Below are 20,232 nucleotides of genomic sequence, written 5' to 3' on the forward strand. Positions count from 1 at the left end.
TGGAATAGGCCGTTTCCTTCTGTTGTCAAACAGAATGACTAAACACGCTCATTCACATTCTCCCATGGTAGGACGTTATTAATTTATTACTTCAGAGTTATCTGTGCTTTTACACACACACACACACACACACACACACACACACACACACACACACACACACACACACACACGCGTGCGCTCATCCATACAATATGGATATATAGACTATATGAATATGGCTGATATGAATTATGTAATTAGAGAGACTGGTGTCTTTGTTGTTTCCCTCTAGCGCTTCGCTTTTCCTCCAAGATAACACAGTTGATAAATTACAGTAGAACACATTCTGAAACAATACCCCATAGAGAACTAAACAGTGTGCTTCAGTACAGCCCAGTAGAGTTGATCCTGAGAACTGCAGAGAAGGTTCACATTGTGGCAGAGATGCTCACAAGTCATTTTTTGCAAGTATAAGTCAAGTCTCAACTCTTTGAGCTAGAGTCCAAGTCAAGTCTTTGAGGGGCAAGTCAAAGATAAGTCTCAAGTCTTTGAGGGGCAAGTCAAAGATAAGTCTCAAGTCTTTGAGGGGCAAGTCAAAGATAAGTCTCAAGTCTTTGAGGGGCAAGTCAAAGATAAGTCTCAAGTCTTTGAGGGGCAAGTCAAAGATAAGTTTCAAGTCTTTGAGGGGCAAGTCAAAGATAAGTCTCAAGTCTTTGAGGGGCAAGTCAAAGATAAGTCTCAAGTCTTTGAGGGGCAAGTCAAAGATAAGTCTCAAGTCTTTGAGGGGCAAGTCAAAGATAAGTCTCAAGTCTTTGGTCACAAGTCCAAGTCAAGTCTCAAGTCTCATATGGTTGTAATGAGCATCATCTGCTGGATGCCATCCAGTCTGCTTAGAACACTGCAGAGCTCAAATGGAATCCAAAGCATGTACTGTATTATCATCATGCCCTTATCTATTAGCATACTGTACAGTATCAGCATTGTGTGTGTTGTAAGGCGTCTGGTCTATAAAGTTGTATTGCCACTGTATGTTGTGTATAAGAAAAAAAAAAGACAATTGGGAAAAAAAAATAAAAAAAATAAAGATTGTTCACGAGTCCCAGATCTCGAGTCCGAGTCGAGTCTCAAGTCTTTTGAGGAGGAATCTCAAGTCAAGTCTCAAGTCACTGTGCGACTTAAGTGCGACGTCGCAAGTCCAAGTGCCCATCTCCAAAAAACAGAGAAATAAACAGAGATGAAAGAAAGAAGTGATATCTGATGTTGATAGAGTAGCTGTGGCCGGAGAGGAGACTGCCTTTGAAAGGCTTGAGGAAAGTGACAATAGGTTTTTTTTTCCTCCTTGTTGCTGCTCCTCAATACAGCGAAGATACAAAATATATATGTCTGATTGGTCTGAGAAGACTGTCAAATGTCAAGGATTTATCACACGGCAGTCATGTTTCCTTTGAAAGAGAAGGAAAAAGGCGAAGCTTTCAGTGAGTGAGTGGAAGTCACTCATTCCATCATGTGCGCTACTCCCCACAAGCAACATCCCTTTGCTCTTTACATGCCTTATTTACACAAATGTAATATACCGTACTACATATTACTAGTTACCTTATTTACACTTTCACCTCCCATTCAAATCTACAGCTGACTTGAGTTGTTCACTGCTGCTTTTTACAGTCTACAGTTGCAACATACCGGTAATCATTTAGCCATTTAGCAGTTGCCCTTATACAGAGCGACTTACGATTAGTGCAAAGGTAAAATAAGCAGTGTTGGGCAAGTTACTTTCAAAATGTAATATACCGTACTACATATTACTAGTTACTTTACAATAGAAACTTTACAATATTACTGTCTGTGTAGAGTAATTCATTACTTATATAACACTACTTTTGCATTACTTTAAGCGAAATAACTGCAGTAGCCGAATGACATCGCCGCCCCGGAACCATCCCGAAAAATAATTTATACCATCTTCAAGTCAGTGTAAACCGTCCAAAATTCTAAAATGTTATCCTTTTCCTTTGTTATTGTCATCTATAGTGGTTATTTGGATAAAAACACAATTTGATTAGGAAATTGTATCTTTATTTAAATATGTGCTTTGATTTTTTCAAGTAACTCAATTTGTAACTTGTGTTACTTGACAGAGTAACTGGTATAATATTACTGAAATCATATTGTAATTAGTTATATTACTGAGTTACTGCTAAAAGTAATATATTACATGTAATATGTTACTTTTGTAATGAGTTACCCCCAACACTGAAAATAAGTCAACATTCCTCAAGCATGGGTAAGTAGGCAGATAATGACAAGACTAAAGGTCCTTACACATCGGGAGCGTTTTTTTCGTGCGATTAATTCGCACGTCAATAATATTTTCCGAACCTATATCAGTCAATGCAACCGTGCATACCAACGGCGAAGTTTCGGCCAGCGTTATTGCAGCGTTTATTTTTTCGAACCACGGTCGATTTTTCAGAAATTCGCTTCCGACGTGTACACATCTGTGGCTGTGATTGACAGGTGGGTCAAAACTCGCAATTTCGTGCCGTATATTCGCATCGCTCTTGATGTGTAAGGACCTTAATTGTGACATGACAACAGAAAGTGCCACAGGGCGTCCGGGTAGTGTAGCGGTAGATTCCCTGCCTACCAACAGGTTTGCGCCCCCCGTGTTACCTCCGGCTTGGTCTGGGCGCCTGTTCGGGGCGGAAGGAAACTGGTGGGAATAGCGTGATCCACCCACGTGCTACGTCCTGCCGGTGAAGCTCCCCGCTGTCAGGTGAAGAGAAGCGACTAGCAAATGTGTATGTGTCGGAGGAAGAATGGTGCTAGTTTACGGCTCTCCCCAGATCGGCAGAGGGGGTGGAGCAGCGACCGGGGCAGCAGGGGGAAAATTGGCCAAGTACAATTGGGGAGAAAATGTGGTCTTTGGAGACGGTCTCAATCATCTGCGCGGCCTGACAGGGACAACTTGCTCAACACAGGCAGTGCCGTTGTATTTTGGTGTTCCACTTCCTGAGGCTGATGTTGCTCAGCCAGCTCTCTTCACGCTGAGCTGCAGCTCGTAAGCCAAGGCAGATGGGACGCCCATGTCCTTGATTTGGAACGTGGGTACGATTTGAAGCCCTCATTTCCATCTACACCACTAAAGCATTACTGCTCTATTGTACTGTTCAAACAATCTTTTCTTATTCTTTGATTTGATTCCTGAAGTCTTTTTGTGCTCTCTCTCCCCCCGACACAGAGAGGTCCGCCTCGGCCACAGAGCAGCGCTCCTGGAGCTGGTAGGGATTCAGTGCCTTGCTCAAAGATGAGTGTTGGGGGTAACTCATTACAAAAGTAACATATTACATGTAATATATTACTTTTAGCAGTAACTCAGTAATATAACTTATTACTTATAGGATTTCACTAATATTATACCAGTTACTTTCTCAAGTAACTCAAGTTACAAATTGAGTTACATTTTATTAAATCAAAGCACATATTTAAAAAAGATACAATCATTTCCTAATCAAACTGTGTGTTTTTATGCAAATAACCACTATAGATGACAATAACAAAGGAAAAGAATAACATTTAGAATTTTGGATTGTTTACACTGACTTCAAGGCGGTTGAAATTATTTTTCGGGATGGTTCCGGGGCGGCGATGTCATTCTGCTGCTGCTGTTGTTTTGGTAAAAGTAATGAAAAAGTAGTGTAATAAGTAACGAGTTACTCTACACAGAAAGTAATATTGTAAAGTAACTTATTACTTTCAAATGAAAGTAACTAGTAATATGTAGTATATTACATTTTGAAAGTAACTTGCCCAACACTGTCAAAGACACTTCAGCAGGTCAACATTGACAGTTGAACCTAAAAAATGCATCCCATAGACTCTGACGCCGAATTAGTTTGAAGAATGTATCTCACATTGTTGGTGAATTCTCTTTAAAAGGGGCACGAGCTAATAACTTGATGAAAGACCTCATTGAGAAAAGTCAGAATAAAGTCACATATTCACAAGACAATGAGTAAGCTGGATAATTATATCTTTTGAAATATCTAGTGAAGAAGTAATACATAACGTGATGCACAGTATTACTGCTTTGTTGTCTTCTTTTTTTTTGTCTCGGAAGAAAAATGTGTCGTGATGGTGATTGTTCGCTCGCTGTGCAGTCGAAAATGCGAGGATGGTGGGGGCGGGGTTGAGGATGGTGGGGGCGGGGTTGAGGATGGTGGGGGCGGGGTTAGAGGATGGTGGGGGTGGGGTTGAGGGTTGTTTCCAAAACAGTGCGGGCTGGAAAGTCAGCGTTTGAAAGCCAGAAATCTCAGCAGTAATAGTTGAGTCACTATGGTATCGATCAATAACCCCATCAAACCCTCGCAGATATTTCATGGTTATTTTGTGCTGTGGGGCAGGGGGGGGGGGGGGGGGTGGGGGTGGGGGGGAGAAATTGTACTTGATGCACCTGTAAATATTCTGAAAACTTGAGTCATCATTTTCAAACAGCTCCGTTTCTGATCCATCCTGCAATCAGGTCCATGTTAGGCCATGTTCAAAGTGGTCAACGGTGTCTATTTAAAACACGGCAGATGAACAAGGCCAACAAAATCTCACATCTATTTCCAAAACAAGGGGACAAACGCTGCTAATGTTCTCGCCACTGAAGAGAGACGATAATGAACATTAAAGATATACAACCGGCTCTTTATGCAACTCTCGCTGTGCTGCCTTTGGTGTCCTGTTGAGAGGGTGTCTAAGCAGTGCACCATCAATGGCAGGCAACAAAGCCAGAGGAAATATCAAGTCTATTTCCACAGCCCACAACTGCCTGCCTGCCTGCCTCGCACTGCCTTAAGTTTAATCTAATTTGGTCTTTATTGAGAAATGGGTAAGAGCAGTTTTGTTTTATTTATGTCTGTTTTTTTTTCCCCTCCTCCGCGCCTCCACGCCTTTGTTGCTTCTCCTCGGCTGCCTCTGACAAAAGACAGCCAGCCTGCCGAGCCCGGTGTTGCTCTGGGACGGAGCTGTCAATCACTCCTGACGGCGGCCTGACAACATGTACGTTAAAAATTCAAACGGGACTCAAAGGCGGCGCGTGACAGCCGAGGCTTTGAAAATGGCTGTAGCGCTCGGCGACAGCCAGAGGAGTACGGCTGGAAAACAAACTAGAAAACAACGGTGCAGAGGGAAAAGAGAGAGAGAGAACAAAAGTTGAAAGTAAAACAGTGAAGTATGTGGGTCTTGATGATGGGAATTGGCATTAGATTGTCCCTTGGTGTATCATTGTTTTTTTTAATTTGGTTGAAACTCCCAGGAGTGCAGGTGGGGGCCTTCCAGGAGTGGAGCTGGGCGGGGGTCTTCCAGGGACTCTGTTGAGGGCCCGTCCTCGCCGGTGTCCAGGGACACCGCCGCTCCTCAGAGGCCTCGCTCGCTCTTCGGCGTCTCACTACCCCGTCCATCGACACAAAACAACTGTGCACGAACGTTAATAACATTCTTGATTCCATCGCGCGCACCTTTCGCTTCATGGTCGTGCAATTAATTCCCCGTAGGAATGGAAACCAGCGCTTGGCCCCCCGAGATAAGTCTTTTCAGTGGAATTCATAAATGCAAGATGTGAGCTTTTCAATGCGGATGGGGGGGGGAGAGAAACGGACAACTCAATTTAGATTCTTGCTCGGCTGTCCTGAATGAGGCAAGATGAAATCATTTCAAAATGTCTGCGTGTCTGGAAGCCTTTGCCGGCGCCAGGATGAATGGCATATGGCGTGCAATGTGCACACATGGGCTTGAGGATGTACTTTCAAATGATCACCCCCACAACACATAGACGCAGACCACCAGCAGCACCTCCTCTTACACTGGCTAAATGAATAGTGTCAATGGTGGACTACAGAAAGGCCTGCGCTGTGCGAGACCCTATGGGAGAACTGCCATCTCTGCAGTCCTGCAGTTTGTGCACTGATCTTTCAATCGGCATCCACATCATGCCGTTCAAAAAACACACACTGGGTGGAAACTGCTACAAAGCTAACTGTCCATTGTCTGTCTGTGACTTTGTTTGAGCATGCTGTGTGCGTGTGTCCACGTGTCTTTGTAGTTCACTTTAAGCTTGTTCGAAAGCTGTTGCAGAAACTATTCTAACTCTGGAGTGTGTGTGTGTGTGTGTGCGCCGGCCATATAAGTGGGCAAGCAGCGTGTGTGTTTGGAGGAAACGCATTTGCCGCAGCCACATGTCACCTCTGCCCGGCAGCGATTGGTGTGCCACCTCTCCCCTGGCAAAGCTATGTCTGAGCACTGAATAGGCTTCGGTACAGAGAGCAGCCATGGACCCGGCACACACACACACACACACACACAGCCCAGATGAACGTGTGCCCGTGTCTATCTCATGCCTACATGTGTGCCCAATCTTTCTTACAAATGTAGACATGCAGGCAAACCAATGCACACACACACACACACACACACACACACACACACACACACACACACACACACACACACACACACACACACACACACACACACACACACACACACACACACAGCTGGAGAGAGATGGTGTAATAGCAAAAACTTGCAGATGTCCAATGCTTTGGCTTCTAGTGCCCTCTAGTGCTTGGAACGACTCATTTTGCAAAATTAACTGGAACTAACTGGCCAACTGACAAGACAAACTGAAATGATTGCTATTGAAATGTATATTGCCCAACTTTATGAACAGAAATGAGTGGCCAATGTTTAATGATCAGATCATTTTGTACCAAATAAATCAATCAACTAATGTGGCTAGTCCCCTATCAAGCCTAAGGCAACGTCCTATGTTGATAATGGTAAAGGGCAGAGGAAGGCAGGCTCTCATTGCAGAGAATGTTATTCATTCTCATAAGAGATCTGAGGCAATAACGTTCAAAACATCCAAATGATGAGACATCAGTGTCTAACCCAAATTATGCCATCTATGTGCATTTCTAAAAAGCAACGTCTACATTCCACTCATCCAAATGTTAATACATACTTTTTTCTATGGCTTTCACAATGTACAGTTCAATATTCTTGCTCCAAATGTTAGAAAAAACAATGCATTTTAAATGAATAGTTGTCTAAATCAAGGCTATAACCTAAAGAATGATCCAATGTATGTGAAAATGTCAGAATTCTACCTTCAATTTTTACAACATAAAACATTTGTTTATAAACGTTTAGAAGCTCATTTTAAATACTATCACCAGCGTGTCTTATCTGTAGAGTCCTACCACATTGTTTTACTATAAGATCAATCCAACTAATTAGCTTGAAGACATAGCTTTTAATTTACACGCAGCCAGTTTAAAAAAAAAGGGCTGTCGGACTTTTCTTAGTCCGCCTTGCCATGTCTAGAATATCACTATTATATTGTCTTATAAAACACAGCTGCAACACAAGAAACGTCGAGGAAATTCAACAAATATATTTGATGAATATTTACTTATTTATAAATAAACTACCGGTACTTCTTTGTCAAATGTAGTCTGTTGCGCAGACAATAATATATCTAAATCTGACCACCACATGAAGCCAAAATACTCTCTAAACTTATTATCTAGAAAACATTGAAACTCTCTTGTGGAGTCGAAACGTGTAAATGGTGGTATAAAAAAAATGCCGGCCAAATAAAACTGGTTGATTACTTCAACATTTTGTTTTGACTGGGTCGTATGGGAAAGATATCGAAGACCTCTATTATTTTTAACTGTGTGCTCATAAGCAGCGTGCGGACGAAAAACGCATGCCATTATTATGCTCTCTGTTGTGTATTATTAATGTGGTGCACAGCAAAGGGCTTTGAAAAACTCCAAATCCAAAGTAACATTATCAAGGTGCTATGCACCACAAAGGAAGTGCTTAGGTTTCATGTAAAATGTGATTTGTTTAATTCAGATTCACACTATTTTTGTCCTCCAAGTGTTTATCCCCTCAAATGACTACAGTCCCTTTAATCCAACATAGCCATTGTAAACACTTTTGTACAGAATTTTATTTTATTTTATGTCACATCGTGGAATATCCCCCCAACCCCCCCTCCCCCCAGTTGATCTTTTCAAACAAACTGTGTTTAATATGTGACGGCCTGCTTCTTACTACAGAATTAATTAGAAAATCCATTGTGAAATAAAAAAAATAAAAAATGAGCAATTCCTCACGTGACAGCATAGATCTAAAATCTTCACATACGTTGTAAAAATGTCAAAAGTCAAACAATAACCTATTTAAGGCCGCTAAGATAGCCCTGCTTTTGAACAGCTGGATATTCCACATGAGGATATTAATATAGTCTTAATGCATTGCTTAATTTAGTATAATAAGGATGGGTTTCTTGTAAATCATATGCGTGCATTTGTGCACGCGTGCGCGTGTGAGAGCAGTAGAGGTGGGATTTGAGAGGCACCTCAAAGTCATGATTATCCTGAGTGTCTCTGCCCAATAATGTTACCTGCTGGGACAGCAGCACCGCTCCTCTCAATAAATTGCGAGTGGCCTTGGGCAATAAGAAGAGCCCTGCTTTGATCTGCCTGACTGCCAACCAGGAAAATGTGCAGTCAGTCAATCAAGCTCTTAAGGCTTTGCAACAATGGAGCCGACCCCCGTTCATTATTTATTTTTTAAATTGATGTATTTCATTATCACAAGGTGCCTCCTTGCAGGGTGGGGTGTCGGGGGGTGTCGGGGGCAACATGATCAATAATTGATAGGCGGTGCGAAAAAGCTGATTTGCCGCCTCTCCTCTGGTGCACTTGTCACTGGCTGTTGTCAGAACACATCTGCTTTGATGACAAATTTGAGGTAGTGAATAACGGCATCACATCTGATTACAAATTTAGTGAGTGGTGAAAGGCAAGGGGCCCCTTCTCGCCTCGCCTCTGTTTGTTCAGGAGGCTCCGGAGGAACGACGACTAGACTCTGAGGTGAGCTCGAGTCTTGTAAGCAGAGAGATGAGAGAGGGTTGAACTTTTTTTGTCATGTGTCAGTAAACAACGTGACTTGTTTGAAAGGCACCCGGATCACAGGGTGAAAAGTTGCTCTTTAAACCTTGAAAGCATCGGGGGGGATGTGAGACGCGTCACGTCAAAACAGAGCGTGGGGATGAGGAGCGAGAGGAACTAACAGCCATTCACTCCCCCAGGTGTGTCTGTGTGGAGAGGAAGCCCAGGTGTGTCTGCGTGGAGAGGAAGCCCAGGTGTGTCTGTGTGGAGAGGAAGCCCAGGTGTGTCTGTGTGGAGAGGAAGCCCAGGTGTGTCTGTGTGGAGAGGAAGCCCAGGTGTGTCTGTGTGGAGAGGAAGCCCAGGTGTGTCTGTGTGGAGAGGAAGCCCAGGTGTGTCTGTGTGGAGAGGAAGCCCAGGTGTGTCTGCGTGGAGAGGAAGCCCAGGTGTGTCTGCGTGGAGAGGAAGCCCAGGTGTGTCTGTGTGGAGAGGAAGGAGTTGGCCTGCTTTCCACTGAGTTTAGGTCCTGCTGCATGGCGGAGCATCTCACAATGTTTCAGTGAAATAAAGACAGACCCCTCCATGATTCTGAAATCACAGATTACCTGCAGGATAGCCATTGCTAACTGCCGCACCGTGAAGAAAATCCATTTTAGACAGAGAAGGGAGAACCAAGAATAAAATCTATGATGTCAAGACTTGGCGCTGCTCGATTGAGAGACCAAACTGTGGCAATACTATGCGGGGCATTTTTATGGATATGGACATGCTTTCTGCTGCAGAACTGTACATTATGAAAAATAAAAGCATACTGGAGTGTAAAAACCCAATCACTCTCAATGGAGCAGCTCCATAAACACCCCTCTAAATCTAAACATGCACAAATAATAATCTTAGCTGTTTGCTAGTTTTGGAAGAGAGGTCTTCATATCTACTGTAGCTTTCCACTGAATTGTACTTTGGGGTGGATTTTTTCCTTCATGGCTGCATGTTTATGATCATCTGCAGACAGTTCTGCAGCATCCAAACCTTCATAACATCTGATTCCAATGCTGAAAGTAGTTCTTAATTAGCCTAAATGTTTTTTAATTACATGTAGGGGAATCGAGATTTAGCACAAACTTTTAAACTAAATCCTGGTGGAGCATAGCTCAGCGCAAAATCTCCAAAAGGGGAAACAAACAACAAGATATCAACAACTCAACATAATTGACAGCTGCATCCATTTTCTGGGTCCATGCAGGCCCCCCCTCCTCCTCCTCTCCCACTCTGTTCTTCCAACACCATTTCCTCTTTTAATTATCCCCCCAGCAAAAAGATGGCACACATCAGACGCGTGGCGGTAAATCCCGGCCCTGGCACAAGCTCATAGTGGCTCCTGCGTCTGGCACTCCCGATAGAGCCGGAGCGCTGGCAGTGACAAGAGAGGCAGGATGCCTGGAGATTTTCTGACAGAAAGAATGGAGAGGATGATCTCTCAAGCAAAAGACAGGTTCTCACTCTACTCCCGGTGTGGGAGGCGTTTGGCGACTGCCGTCCGACCGTGCCACATTTTCAACAGCAGATTAGCCTGTTCTCAGGAGCACAACTCACATAGACCGCCTTGTTTGCACCTCGGTACCATAGTCTTTTTTTTTTGGGGGGGGGGGTCATCATTGTTCAGGAAAGGACAACATTTGAGGCACCAAGCAGGGCTGCTCTCCTATCTCTCCATACAATATTTTCGGGGTGAGACAACAGGCTCATAGAGACCATGGTTTTGGAGTAAGGGGACACAACGCCTTGATTTGTTTCGAAGTGGAAGATGTCTGTTCTGACCTGAAATGAGTTTGACTGGGTGAACTGCACATTGGCATTCTAATTAGGTATCAACTACTACACGAATGCCTTCTTCTTGTGGAAGCCTGGTAGATGAAAAAGGTTGCGAGTTAACTAGTGCTGCCGGGTTGCTGTCTGTCTGTCAAAGTTTCTCCTCTCACTGTGGGGTGCACATCAATCGCAGAGGTCCCTAACTGACTGTCACTCTGCAGGCTAATAGTGTCGTCATCTCCCATGCGATTACTCAGATTGCACGCCGAGATCCTCGGACACAATGCAGCCCCCCCACTCTGCTCCCTTCTCCTTTCCTTTCCTACCGTCTTCCTGAGATGAAGCGTGGAGATGCTCCGCAGCGGGTAGCTTTCTTCTCCTCCGGGGGGAACCGAGAAAGCAGGCAAGGGCCTCTGTGATGTTGCTTTCCCTTCAGGGTGGGGAGGAGATGTCTTCACTGCTAAAGATGATCATTTGAGAGCCCTGTGAAACAAGGTTCCCCTCGGAGACACGGAGAGAGGCGAGGTCTTGACTAATGAGTTAAGGTTAGAGAATGTTCCTCGCTGATGAAAATGGGAACAGTGACAATGATGGTAGTGGTGGCAATCTTTGTATATATTTTAGATGTTGTATTGGACCACAGAGAGGTCAGGGTCAGTGACAGAACAGTAAGCCTGGAGCTGGTACAGTCTGTGACGATGCCTCCCTGCTGCTCTTCTTAGATCAAGAATGAGCAAATCAAACCATCTCTGACACAGGGGACAATTGTCGCCAAGAAACTCATTCTTCAGGAATGGAAGTCCCCCTCTCCACCCTCTTTTCAGCAGTGGTTGACGCACATGATCTCTGTTATACGGATGGAGAGACTCAGGTTCAACTCATTTCAGAGATTTCTAACTATGTGAGAACCGTTTCTGGCCTATACCTTGACGAGGTTAGGGGCGATGGTGACTCGCCCGTCTGGGCTCTCATGGACCCCCTTGTGTGAGATCCCATGCATAGCATCTTGTGCGGGCATGTAGGCACCATGTGCATGTAGGCACCATGTGCATGTAGGCACCATGTGCATGTAGGCACCATGTGCATGTAGGCACCTTGTGCGGCTGGTGGCACCACGTTGTGATATTGGAGTGTCGATGTATATGTATGTTTTTTTTTGTACATGTGTTTTTCCCCCTTGTCTTTTCTTGTTCCCTATCTAAGTTTGTTTGTATTTGTTTGTTGATTTTCTGAAAATTACAAAATTACAAAATAAAATAGGGTTAGGGTTAGTGTGGAATGAGCAAATCGATCAGATATTTAGCAATCATGATGGAAGAAATAATTAATCTATGAATGATCATATATGACAAAAATCTAACTATTTGTTTCTTATATTTATGTGTGTTAATTCAAATTCTAAACGAGATAAATTTTTTGTTCTATTGTCCTGCATACAAAGATGCAAGGTATGTACTCTTTAGTAAAATGTCCTCTATTTATGTTGACTTTTTTTTTTTTTTAGATGTATGACTATGAGAAACTTGAGCTGTGCTTCAGGAAAGTAACTTATTTTGTAGCAGTTTGTGAGAAAAGACAGAAACATTTTGTTTGGGGTGTGATGTAATGATATGTAATGTACTGGATTGTTTGAGCATTATGTTGATGTATATGATTCAATTTACCACTGCAACGGTAAAACTAAACAAAAAAGGTGTCTTGTAAAACCCATGAGGGTTGGGCACTCTGTGTGCCACGAAAAAAAATAAAAATCAATCATTATGTTCTCATAAAACCTTTTCTTATGGAGAAAATATTTGCTCCAGAAATTCACCAAGCAAAACTACGTCCCATCTGATAATCTGCCACAATTACACTACGCAGTGTGATGAAAGGATATCAACGATCTACTTATGTCACAGAGAAGGAGTGCAGCTTCAAACATGAAACCTATTGAAGCCTATGAGAGTTTCAAGGCGACGATTGATCAAAGAAGCGAAAGCTTATCAACGTGGTTCCTCAACACTGGAACACAGTCACATCTGGCTCTGGATATACTACCACCCCCCCCCCCACCTCCCCGACCCCCTTCCCCCCGCTAACATAATGGCTATTGTGTTTACTGAAAACATTTGCCTTTTCACAGAGTTGAAGCTGCAAAAAAAAAGAAAACACACACACAAAGTGGAGAGCGGGGGCACGAGCTCTTTATCCTGATGAAAGGCTAAAGGATGAGACTGACCTCTCTGGCATCAGCTGGGCTTTGGGAACACAACATAGGAGGGCAACACTTTCTGGCCTTTTCGCCTTCAGCTCTGGGCTATGCTTACCAGCCAAAGACCCGAGTCCAAACAACTATCACTTCATACACAGACTCAAGCACACATATGCCCCCCAACCCCCCTTTCATATGAAGTACACACACACACACACACACAGGCACGCACACACACACACACACACACACACACACACACACACACACACACACACACACACACACACACACACACACACACACACACACACAGTACATGTGCACACAGAACAGTCCCGTCTGGCATCATAGTACAACTGCAGGCTATGGAAGCAAAAAGAGACAAGCGATCACTCTAGATTACATCAACACAAGAGCTTCATTCAAACGATGCTATCAGCATCGTTTACAACCAACACCACTTCATACAATACTGATACTGTGACCTTATCGATCAGGCGATATGCACCAATCCAAACTCAACACTGTGAAACTGCGAATGAATGAAATTATATTATGATTGTGAAACCCACCAAGACACATGTAAATGAATAGCATGTCATAGTTAAGTACTAGATTGCAGAGAGTCCCCCCCAAGAAAAAACAAAAACAAAAAAGGAACCCACTGTCAACATGAAAAGCATTGTTGTTGGAGGCCACATACCTAAAGGTCCTTTGTGTGATATTTCAAAAGGCTGCATCAACAGGTCATGGCTGAACGATGGTCCGTGGCATCCATAGAATAGAATGGCACTTGTATGGTGTTGAGGGCGAGGGGGGTCAGTTCTATAGGTAAACTCTAGCAATTGGGAAATAAGTTGCCCGTGACAAAGGGAACTGCGTTGGCGTCTGAAAAGGTAAAGAGGAGCAGTCCCTGACGTTGTCAGTGCCACAGTATAAAAGGCCCCCCGTAAGTGCATCTAGAGCTACGGTGCGCACACATCCCCAGTCCTCCAACCATGGGAAAGGTATGAGCTCACACGCATTACAGCATTACAAGCATTACAAGCATTACAGCAACTGCTTCACGATGGGGCTCGGAGGAAAACGCAACCATTTGGGAATATGGGTTGAATATTGCAACAGGCAAAGTGAACGCGGCGGCGGGGGGAAAGAGTTTGCAGAACTACTCGGTGTAGTTTGTGGTTTTAGAGTAAATAGATTGGCAGCTGTTGAGCACGCCTTATGTTTGAGGCAAACAAATCCACACCTATAGGCACTCATGGGCAAAATTGTCTCTGGGGTTCAACAATGAAATGGTGTCCAAATCTGATACAGATTCATTGCATTTGTATGAACCCGACAATTAGCTGGCTCCTTCCATTTGAGGAACTGTCACCCTGCCAGATTAGCCAATGTGTTCTGCTTCAAATAAAAGTCAGAAACACAACAAATACTCCTGCATTTGCCTTTATTTTCATCTGTCAAACACAGAAGATTGCAGATTGAGTGTAGAGCCCTAACCCTAACCCTACCAGATACATGAAGGACTCATGCAAAAGCACTTCAGCCTGTTCAAGGGAGAGCAGTGTCTCCTACAGCCCATTCACGAGTATTGCAACCAGTCAATCTATATAATGAAACTAACCTGAGTGACACATGCCTCTCTCTCTCTCCTCTCCTCTCCTCCGTTCAAGATTATCTTCTACGAAGGCCGCAACTTCCAGGGCCGCCACTGGGAGTGCAACAGTGACTGCATGGACACCTTCAGGCACTTCAACTGCTGCAACTCCGTGCGCGTGAGCGGCGGTCACTGGGTGGCCTACTCACAGCCGTACTACATGGGATACCAGTACATCCTGGGTCAGGGCGAGTACCCCGACTACAACTGCTGGATGGGCTTCAACAACTGCATCCGCTCCTGCCAGATGTATCCCCCCGTAAGTCAATCCAACAGCCAGGCCTGCTGGTCCCCCAACACCCCCCCCACTCCTCGCCTTGTACATCAAATGCTGCTTTAGAAATGGATGTCAATCAACCTTTTGGTGTCAATTATACATTATACATACCCAGGCAGGTCGAAGCATAAAAGTCTCTGCTGCGAAGTCCACAAGGAGACCCAGTCATCCTTTAGAAGGAATATGATACACCCCCCATAAGACTTGTTGGTGTCTTCATTCTCATTCCGTTAGTCACATTGAGTGTTTCTGGCAGTTAGGAGGAAAAAGAATCGGATCATGCTATGATCCAAAAGAGCTGTTACTCAAAATCGTACACTACTTAAAGGAACACTCTGCCCATTTTCAACCAGCTTTGTATCATTAGAACATCAGTAGTAGTTTACAGTTTTCTGATATACTACTGATGTTCTAATGATACAAAGCTGGTTGAAAATGGGCGGAGTGTTCCTTTAAGAAACCAAGCTGCTTATTTAAATGACTACAACAGTGACTCTCTGGGGTCCAAACACCAGCCAAAAATAGCATAATAATCATGTTCCAATCTCTCTGCCACACACAGTACAGAGGATCGTACAGGATGAGGATCTTCAACAGGCCCGACATGATGGGAAACATGATGGAGTCCATGGATGACTGTCCCAACGTGTACGAGCGCTTCCGTTACCGGGACATTTTCTCCTGCAACATCATGGAGGGTTACTGGATCTTCTACGAGCACCCCAACTACAGAGGGCGCCAGTACTTCCTGCGCCCTGGAGAGTACAGGGCCTGTGGAGACTGGGGCTGCCACAACCCCATGGTGGGCTCCTTCAGGAGGATGAGGACCACGTCCTAAATTTCACCCCTTAGCGGCTCAAACTAAGATTAAACACCTGTTTTTCCAATACTTGTGTTCTTTGTAGTCTTATTAAAGCTCTTTTCATATGTATATATATATATATATATATACACATACTGTATACACACACACACACACACACACACACACATTTACATACATATATATATATATTCAAAGTTGGGAGTACGATAATACTCTGGTGGCTGCAGCTGGTCATCTGCTGCCTGCACAGTCCATAGCATCAACTCATAAAAAGTTGATTGTTGCTATTACAGAATAACTGTCATTTACCTATCAAAATGAGCCCAACCTATTTTCTTTGCTCCCCTGCCTAACCTCACACAGGCTGCATATATGTTTCTGGCATTCGTGCCAATAAAGGCAAATGTTGCAACTGTTATTGTAGCGCTTTGAGAAAGTGCCGTTGTACAGTATTTTCCATAGACAGAGAGCTTTGACAGAGACAAAGCCACTCCTATAGTGTTCTGCAGTCTATAGAGCGTATTGTGCTGACACCCCGAAGCTTTGTGTCACTGATCCCTGCAGGGTCTATAAAGAGGTCTGGTACAGCCCAGTGTCTGGTCCGGTCTGAACCTCACACAGTCACAATGGTCAAGGTAAGCATGCACTTTATATGGTAACAGTTTGTAACCATAGGGTCTGCATCTGTAACTGCTCACTAAAGTCTAAAAAACAAACATTACAATTTATTTTTGCAAGACTGATGTTAGTCTTATTCTCTATACACTTGGTAACCAAATGTAATCCAACTAACTGATTTGGTAGTGATCTTCTCAGATACTTAATGCGAAGAACTGTGAAGTTAATGTGTGGACCTGAGAGGGAAATACGTTTTTAAACTGGCGGTGAATTGGGAAATACTGCGGACTCAAATTGAATTTTTAGAATTTGTTATATAAAATGCTAAAGACCTTCATTGAGAATGAAATGCTAAGCATTGCAATGAATCTGATGAAAACTTTCATTGAATAAATCTAATACATTTTAATTCCATAAAATGAACTAAACAATGTGTCAAATAAAGGACACAAAATGAGAAATAAGTTAGAGTACAAGTGTGCCTACCTCTTCTTTTGAGGACAGTGAAACTTGCAGTCATTCAGTTGAGCTTGGAGTCTTTAGTCCTGTGAAAATAGGCCAACAAATGTTGAGCATGGCTAGTGTTTCCTCTCCATTTATTTATTCATGTTAGCTAATGTTAACATGCAAACTTAGCTGGTACTATGAAAACATATGGCTGTTATACAGAAGTCATACAAATTTGTCAAAGGATTGAAATTCATTCAGTAGGCTAAAATATTGCACTTCAACTTATTCGCTTCTAGAAATGAATTGTGATTGCAGTGTGTGAACGGCTATGGGGCTTTTGTGTGGCTCTGTGGTAATAACATAATTACTAACTGTAATTAATAACTGCACATCTCTCATCTTTAGATTATCTTCTACGAAGACAAGAACTTCCAGGGCCGCCACTATGAGTGCAGCAGCGACTGTGCTGAGATGCAAAGCCACTTCAGCCGCTGTAACTCCATAAGGGTGGAGAGTGGCTGTTGGGTGGCCTACGAGAAGCCCAATTATGGGGGCTACCAGTACATGCTGCTCAAGGGCGAGTACCCTGACTACCAGCGCTGGGCTGGCTTCAATGACTGTATCCGCTCCTGCCGTATGGTGCCTCCTGTGAGTGTCAACCTGACCTACCATGTCTGTAGTACTGCTCCCTCTCTAGATAGTCTACCATGTCTGTAGTACTGCTCCCTCTCTAGATAGTCTACCATGTCTGTAGTACTGCTCCCTCTCTAGATAGTCTACCATGTCTGTAGTACTGCTCCCTCTCTAGATAGTCTACCATGTCTGTAGTACTGCTCCCTCTCTAGATAGTCTTTTATAGCAGTGGCAGCTTAGGATCATTTTAGTTCTCAGGCCTATTCGTACTGCTCTCACCAGTCTGTGCCATTTCAAAAAAATCTTCACTTTTTTACACATAGAAAAGTTTCCATTTCCCCCTTCTTTTTTGATCTTTTTTTTTTAACCATAACTACAGTGCAATATATATATATATATATATATATATATATATATATATATATATATATATATATATATATATATATAGCTAGCATTAAATCCAGATTCAATACAGGAGCAAAAAACAAGCAGGTTCTCCACCTCCTCATGCCATATTGCCATCATTCTACTTGTATATTTTTATACTTGAAAGTGATGCTACAAAGTTTAACAAATGTTGACTTCACCTCACATTCTCAACCTTCCTCCTTTCTTCCCCAGTACCATGGAAACTACAGGATGAAGATCTTTGAGCGTTCCGACTTTGGCGGGCATAACATGGAGCTAATGGAGGACTGCCCAGACCTGAATGAGCGTTTCCACACCCGCGACATCTCTTCTCTCAACGTCATGGAGGGCTACTGGATCCTCCATGAACACCCCCACTACAGGGGGCGCCAGTACTTCCTGCGTCCCGGCGAGTACAGGAGGTACAGCGATTGGGGAAGCACCAGCCCCACCTTCGGCTCCCTGAGGCGCGTCACCGAGGGCAACTGATGCTCCCCTCTCTATTTTTTTTTACCCTCATAGACCCCCACTGTGAAGCTTCCCGCCATTGCTGTTTCAGTGTGGTCTCAACACTGTTATGTCCAAATCTGAAATCACACATTCTAATGACGGGGGTTTTGGGGACATTTTAATTTTGTTGGGTTGCTTTGCATTGTTGGGTAAAGTTCTTCCCCGACTCAAGGGTTTAAGCGATGCTCACAGGAAAATCGTGATCTCTTTTTCTTTGGTCGTCTCACAGCAGAATGGTGTGATTCGCCGGTCCCCAACCTCCTGTCCTGCTATTGGAATCACAATAAAAGAAATCTCAATGAAAGTCAACTAGAAGAAGCCTTTGTTATTTTTCTATTGACTACTGAAGCTATCACTATCAAAAGGTCAGGGGGATATGGCTTGTCAAATCTGAAGGATTCTTGCTCTTTACTATGGCGATTGAACTTTAGTTACATTGATTCACAGACTCAGATGTAGAAGCGAAACCACTACGACCGAGACCACGAGTTTCCACAGTCTGCCATGACATCGTCATCCCCTATACACAAAGCAATATTATCAAAGAAACAGAAGCATATTCTTTGAACTTAGTTATTAAAGAACAAAAAAAGGGTATCTGAGGATGGGCATGTAGGAGTCTTTATGAGATCACATTGGTACAGAGTAAGCGCTTTGGGTCCATGAATGAGAGATATTAGATCCACATCACAGGGGCCAGTGCCAACTCAAAGAGTTGGAGTCAAAGTGGCCTGGTACTAGCCCCGAGCATCAAGCTCTCTCAGAACAAAAAACAAAACCCAGTCCACATCCCCGCTCATGCATTTTTCATCAGCCCAAGATACTGAACCCTTTCAGAAACAAATATCAATTATTGAAATTGTTAATTAGACGCTGCGTAATTGGCAAAGATACACATGAATAAATAACGTTGACCATTAATTATTGATTCAAAAAAATGTGAAGCCCAGCGGGGAGTACATTTGAGAGTCTCTTAAGATCAAGCACAACAAGAAATATGAGTTTTGGCCTTGAGTAATGTCCAATTAAAGGACTGTCGGCTTTGCTGTACAAGTCCAGTGATTTGCCCTCGGTGGACTACAATACCCAGCAGATGCAGAGCATCAACAGGGTGCACCATGGGATCTGATCTGCTGGCAGATAAGAGATGAGAGCAAACTCACAGGCTGCCTGGCCTCAGTTATAAGTAGAAGTTAATCTGCGGGTCATGAAGGGCCAGCCATTTCAAACAGCAGCCAAACACCGCAAGTTTCAGAGGTGCACAGCAGTACAGAACACAGCATTTAAGGTCCACGGCCATACACTACTGTGTTAAGTGGTTGTAATGTCTGTTAAATGGTTATGACCTTGCAAACTAAGTTTACATAAAAAATATTCTTATTATTATGAATAATAATAATGATAATAATAAAATACTGAATAAAAATAAAAACAGCAAATGCAGTTGAATCTAGAACTGAAAGCTCTGCAAATTAGTTTGTTTGAAAATACAGTATGTCGTCCTTGCTGCAAACTCTACTGAGCTCTGCTGAATTCTCTACTTATATTACAAAACAATTATCATTGAATTCTGCCCATAGCTCATTTAGCTTTTGCCCCTTATAGGAGTCATGGCATTGGAAAGACAATGATGAAATGAAGACAGAGTCTCATTACTTATCAAGTAGAAAATAGGGGCTACTACAATTTTTGGACATACGTAAATGTAACTGTAGCAAACATCTCTAAGACCATGTGATATTGCATTATATCAGAATACCAAGACAAGTACATCAAGCATCAAACAGGCAAAATAGTCAATGTCCCTGGATGTCTCCGTCTCTACCTCAAGTCATTTAGATAGATGCTCTTTTCAATCGCTTCACACATAAAAAGGACACGCACACAAAAAAAGAGTGCGATCCGAGT

General features: G+C 43.3%; 2 protein-coding genes across 2 annotated transcripts; both read left to right on the forward strand.

Annotated features, from left to right (window-relative positions):
* Positions 1–13,937: 13,937 nt before the first annotated feature.
* On the forward strand, positions 13,938–18,303 carry crygmx (crystallin, gamma MX; the record flags this gene model as incomplete). The annotated part of the gene is made up of 3 exons (XM_083635495.1): positions 13,938–13,946; positions 17,176–17,418; positions 18,028–18,303. The coding sequence occupies 3 exons, from the start codon at positions 13,938–13,940 to the stop codon at positions 18,301–18,303; spliced, it is 528 nt and encodes a 175-aa protein (XP_083491621.1).
* On the forward strand, positions 14,604–15,714 carry crygmxl2 (crystallin, gamma MX, like 2; the record flags this gene model as incomplete). Its single annotated transcript, XM_083636205.1, has 2 exons — positions 14,604–14,858; positions 15,439–15,714. Coding segments are annotated over 2 exons (531 nt in total), but the record flags the coding sequence as incomplete, so codon positions are not given.
* Positions 18,304–20,232: the final 1,929 nt, after the last annotated feature.

This window comes from Poromitra crassiceps, assembly GCF_964638095.1.
Source record: "Poromitra crassiceps genome assembly, chromosome: 4".
In the NCBI taxonomy this organism is placed as follows: Eukaryota; Metazoa; Chordata; class Actinopteri; order Beryciformes; family Melamphaidae; genus Poromitra; species Poromitra crassiceps.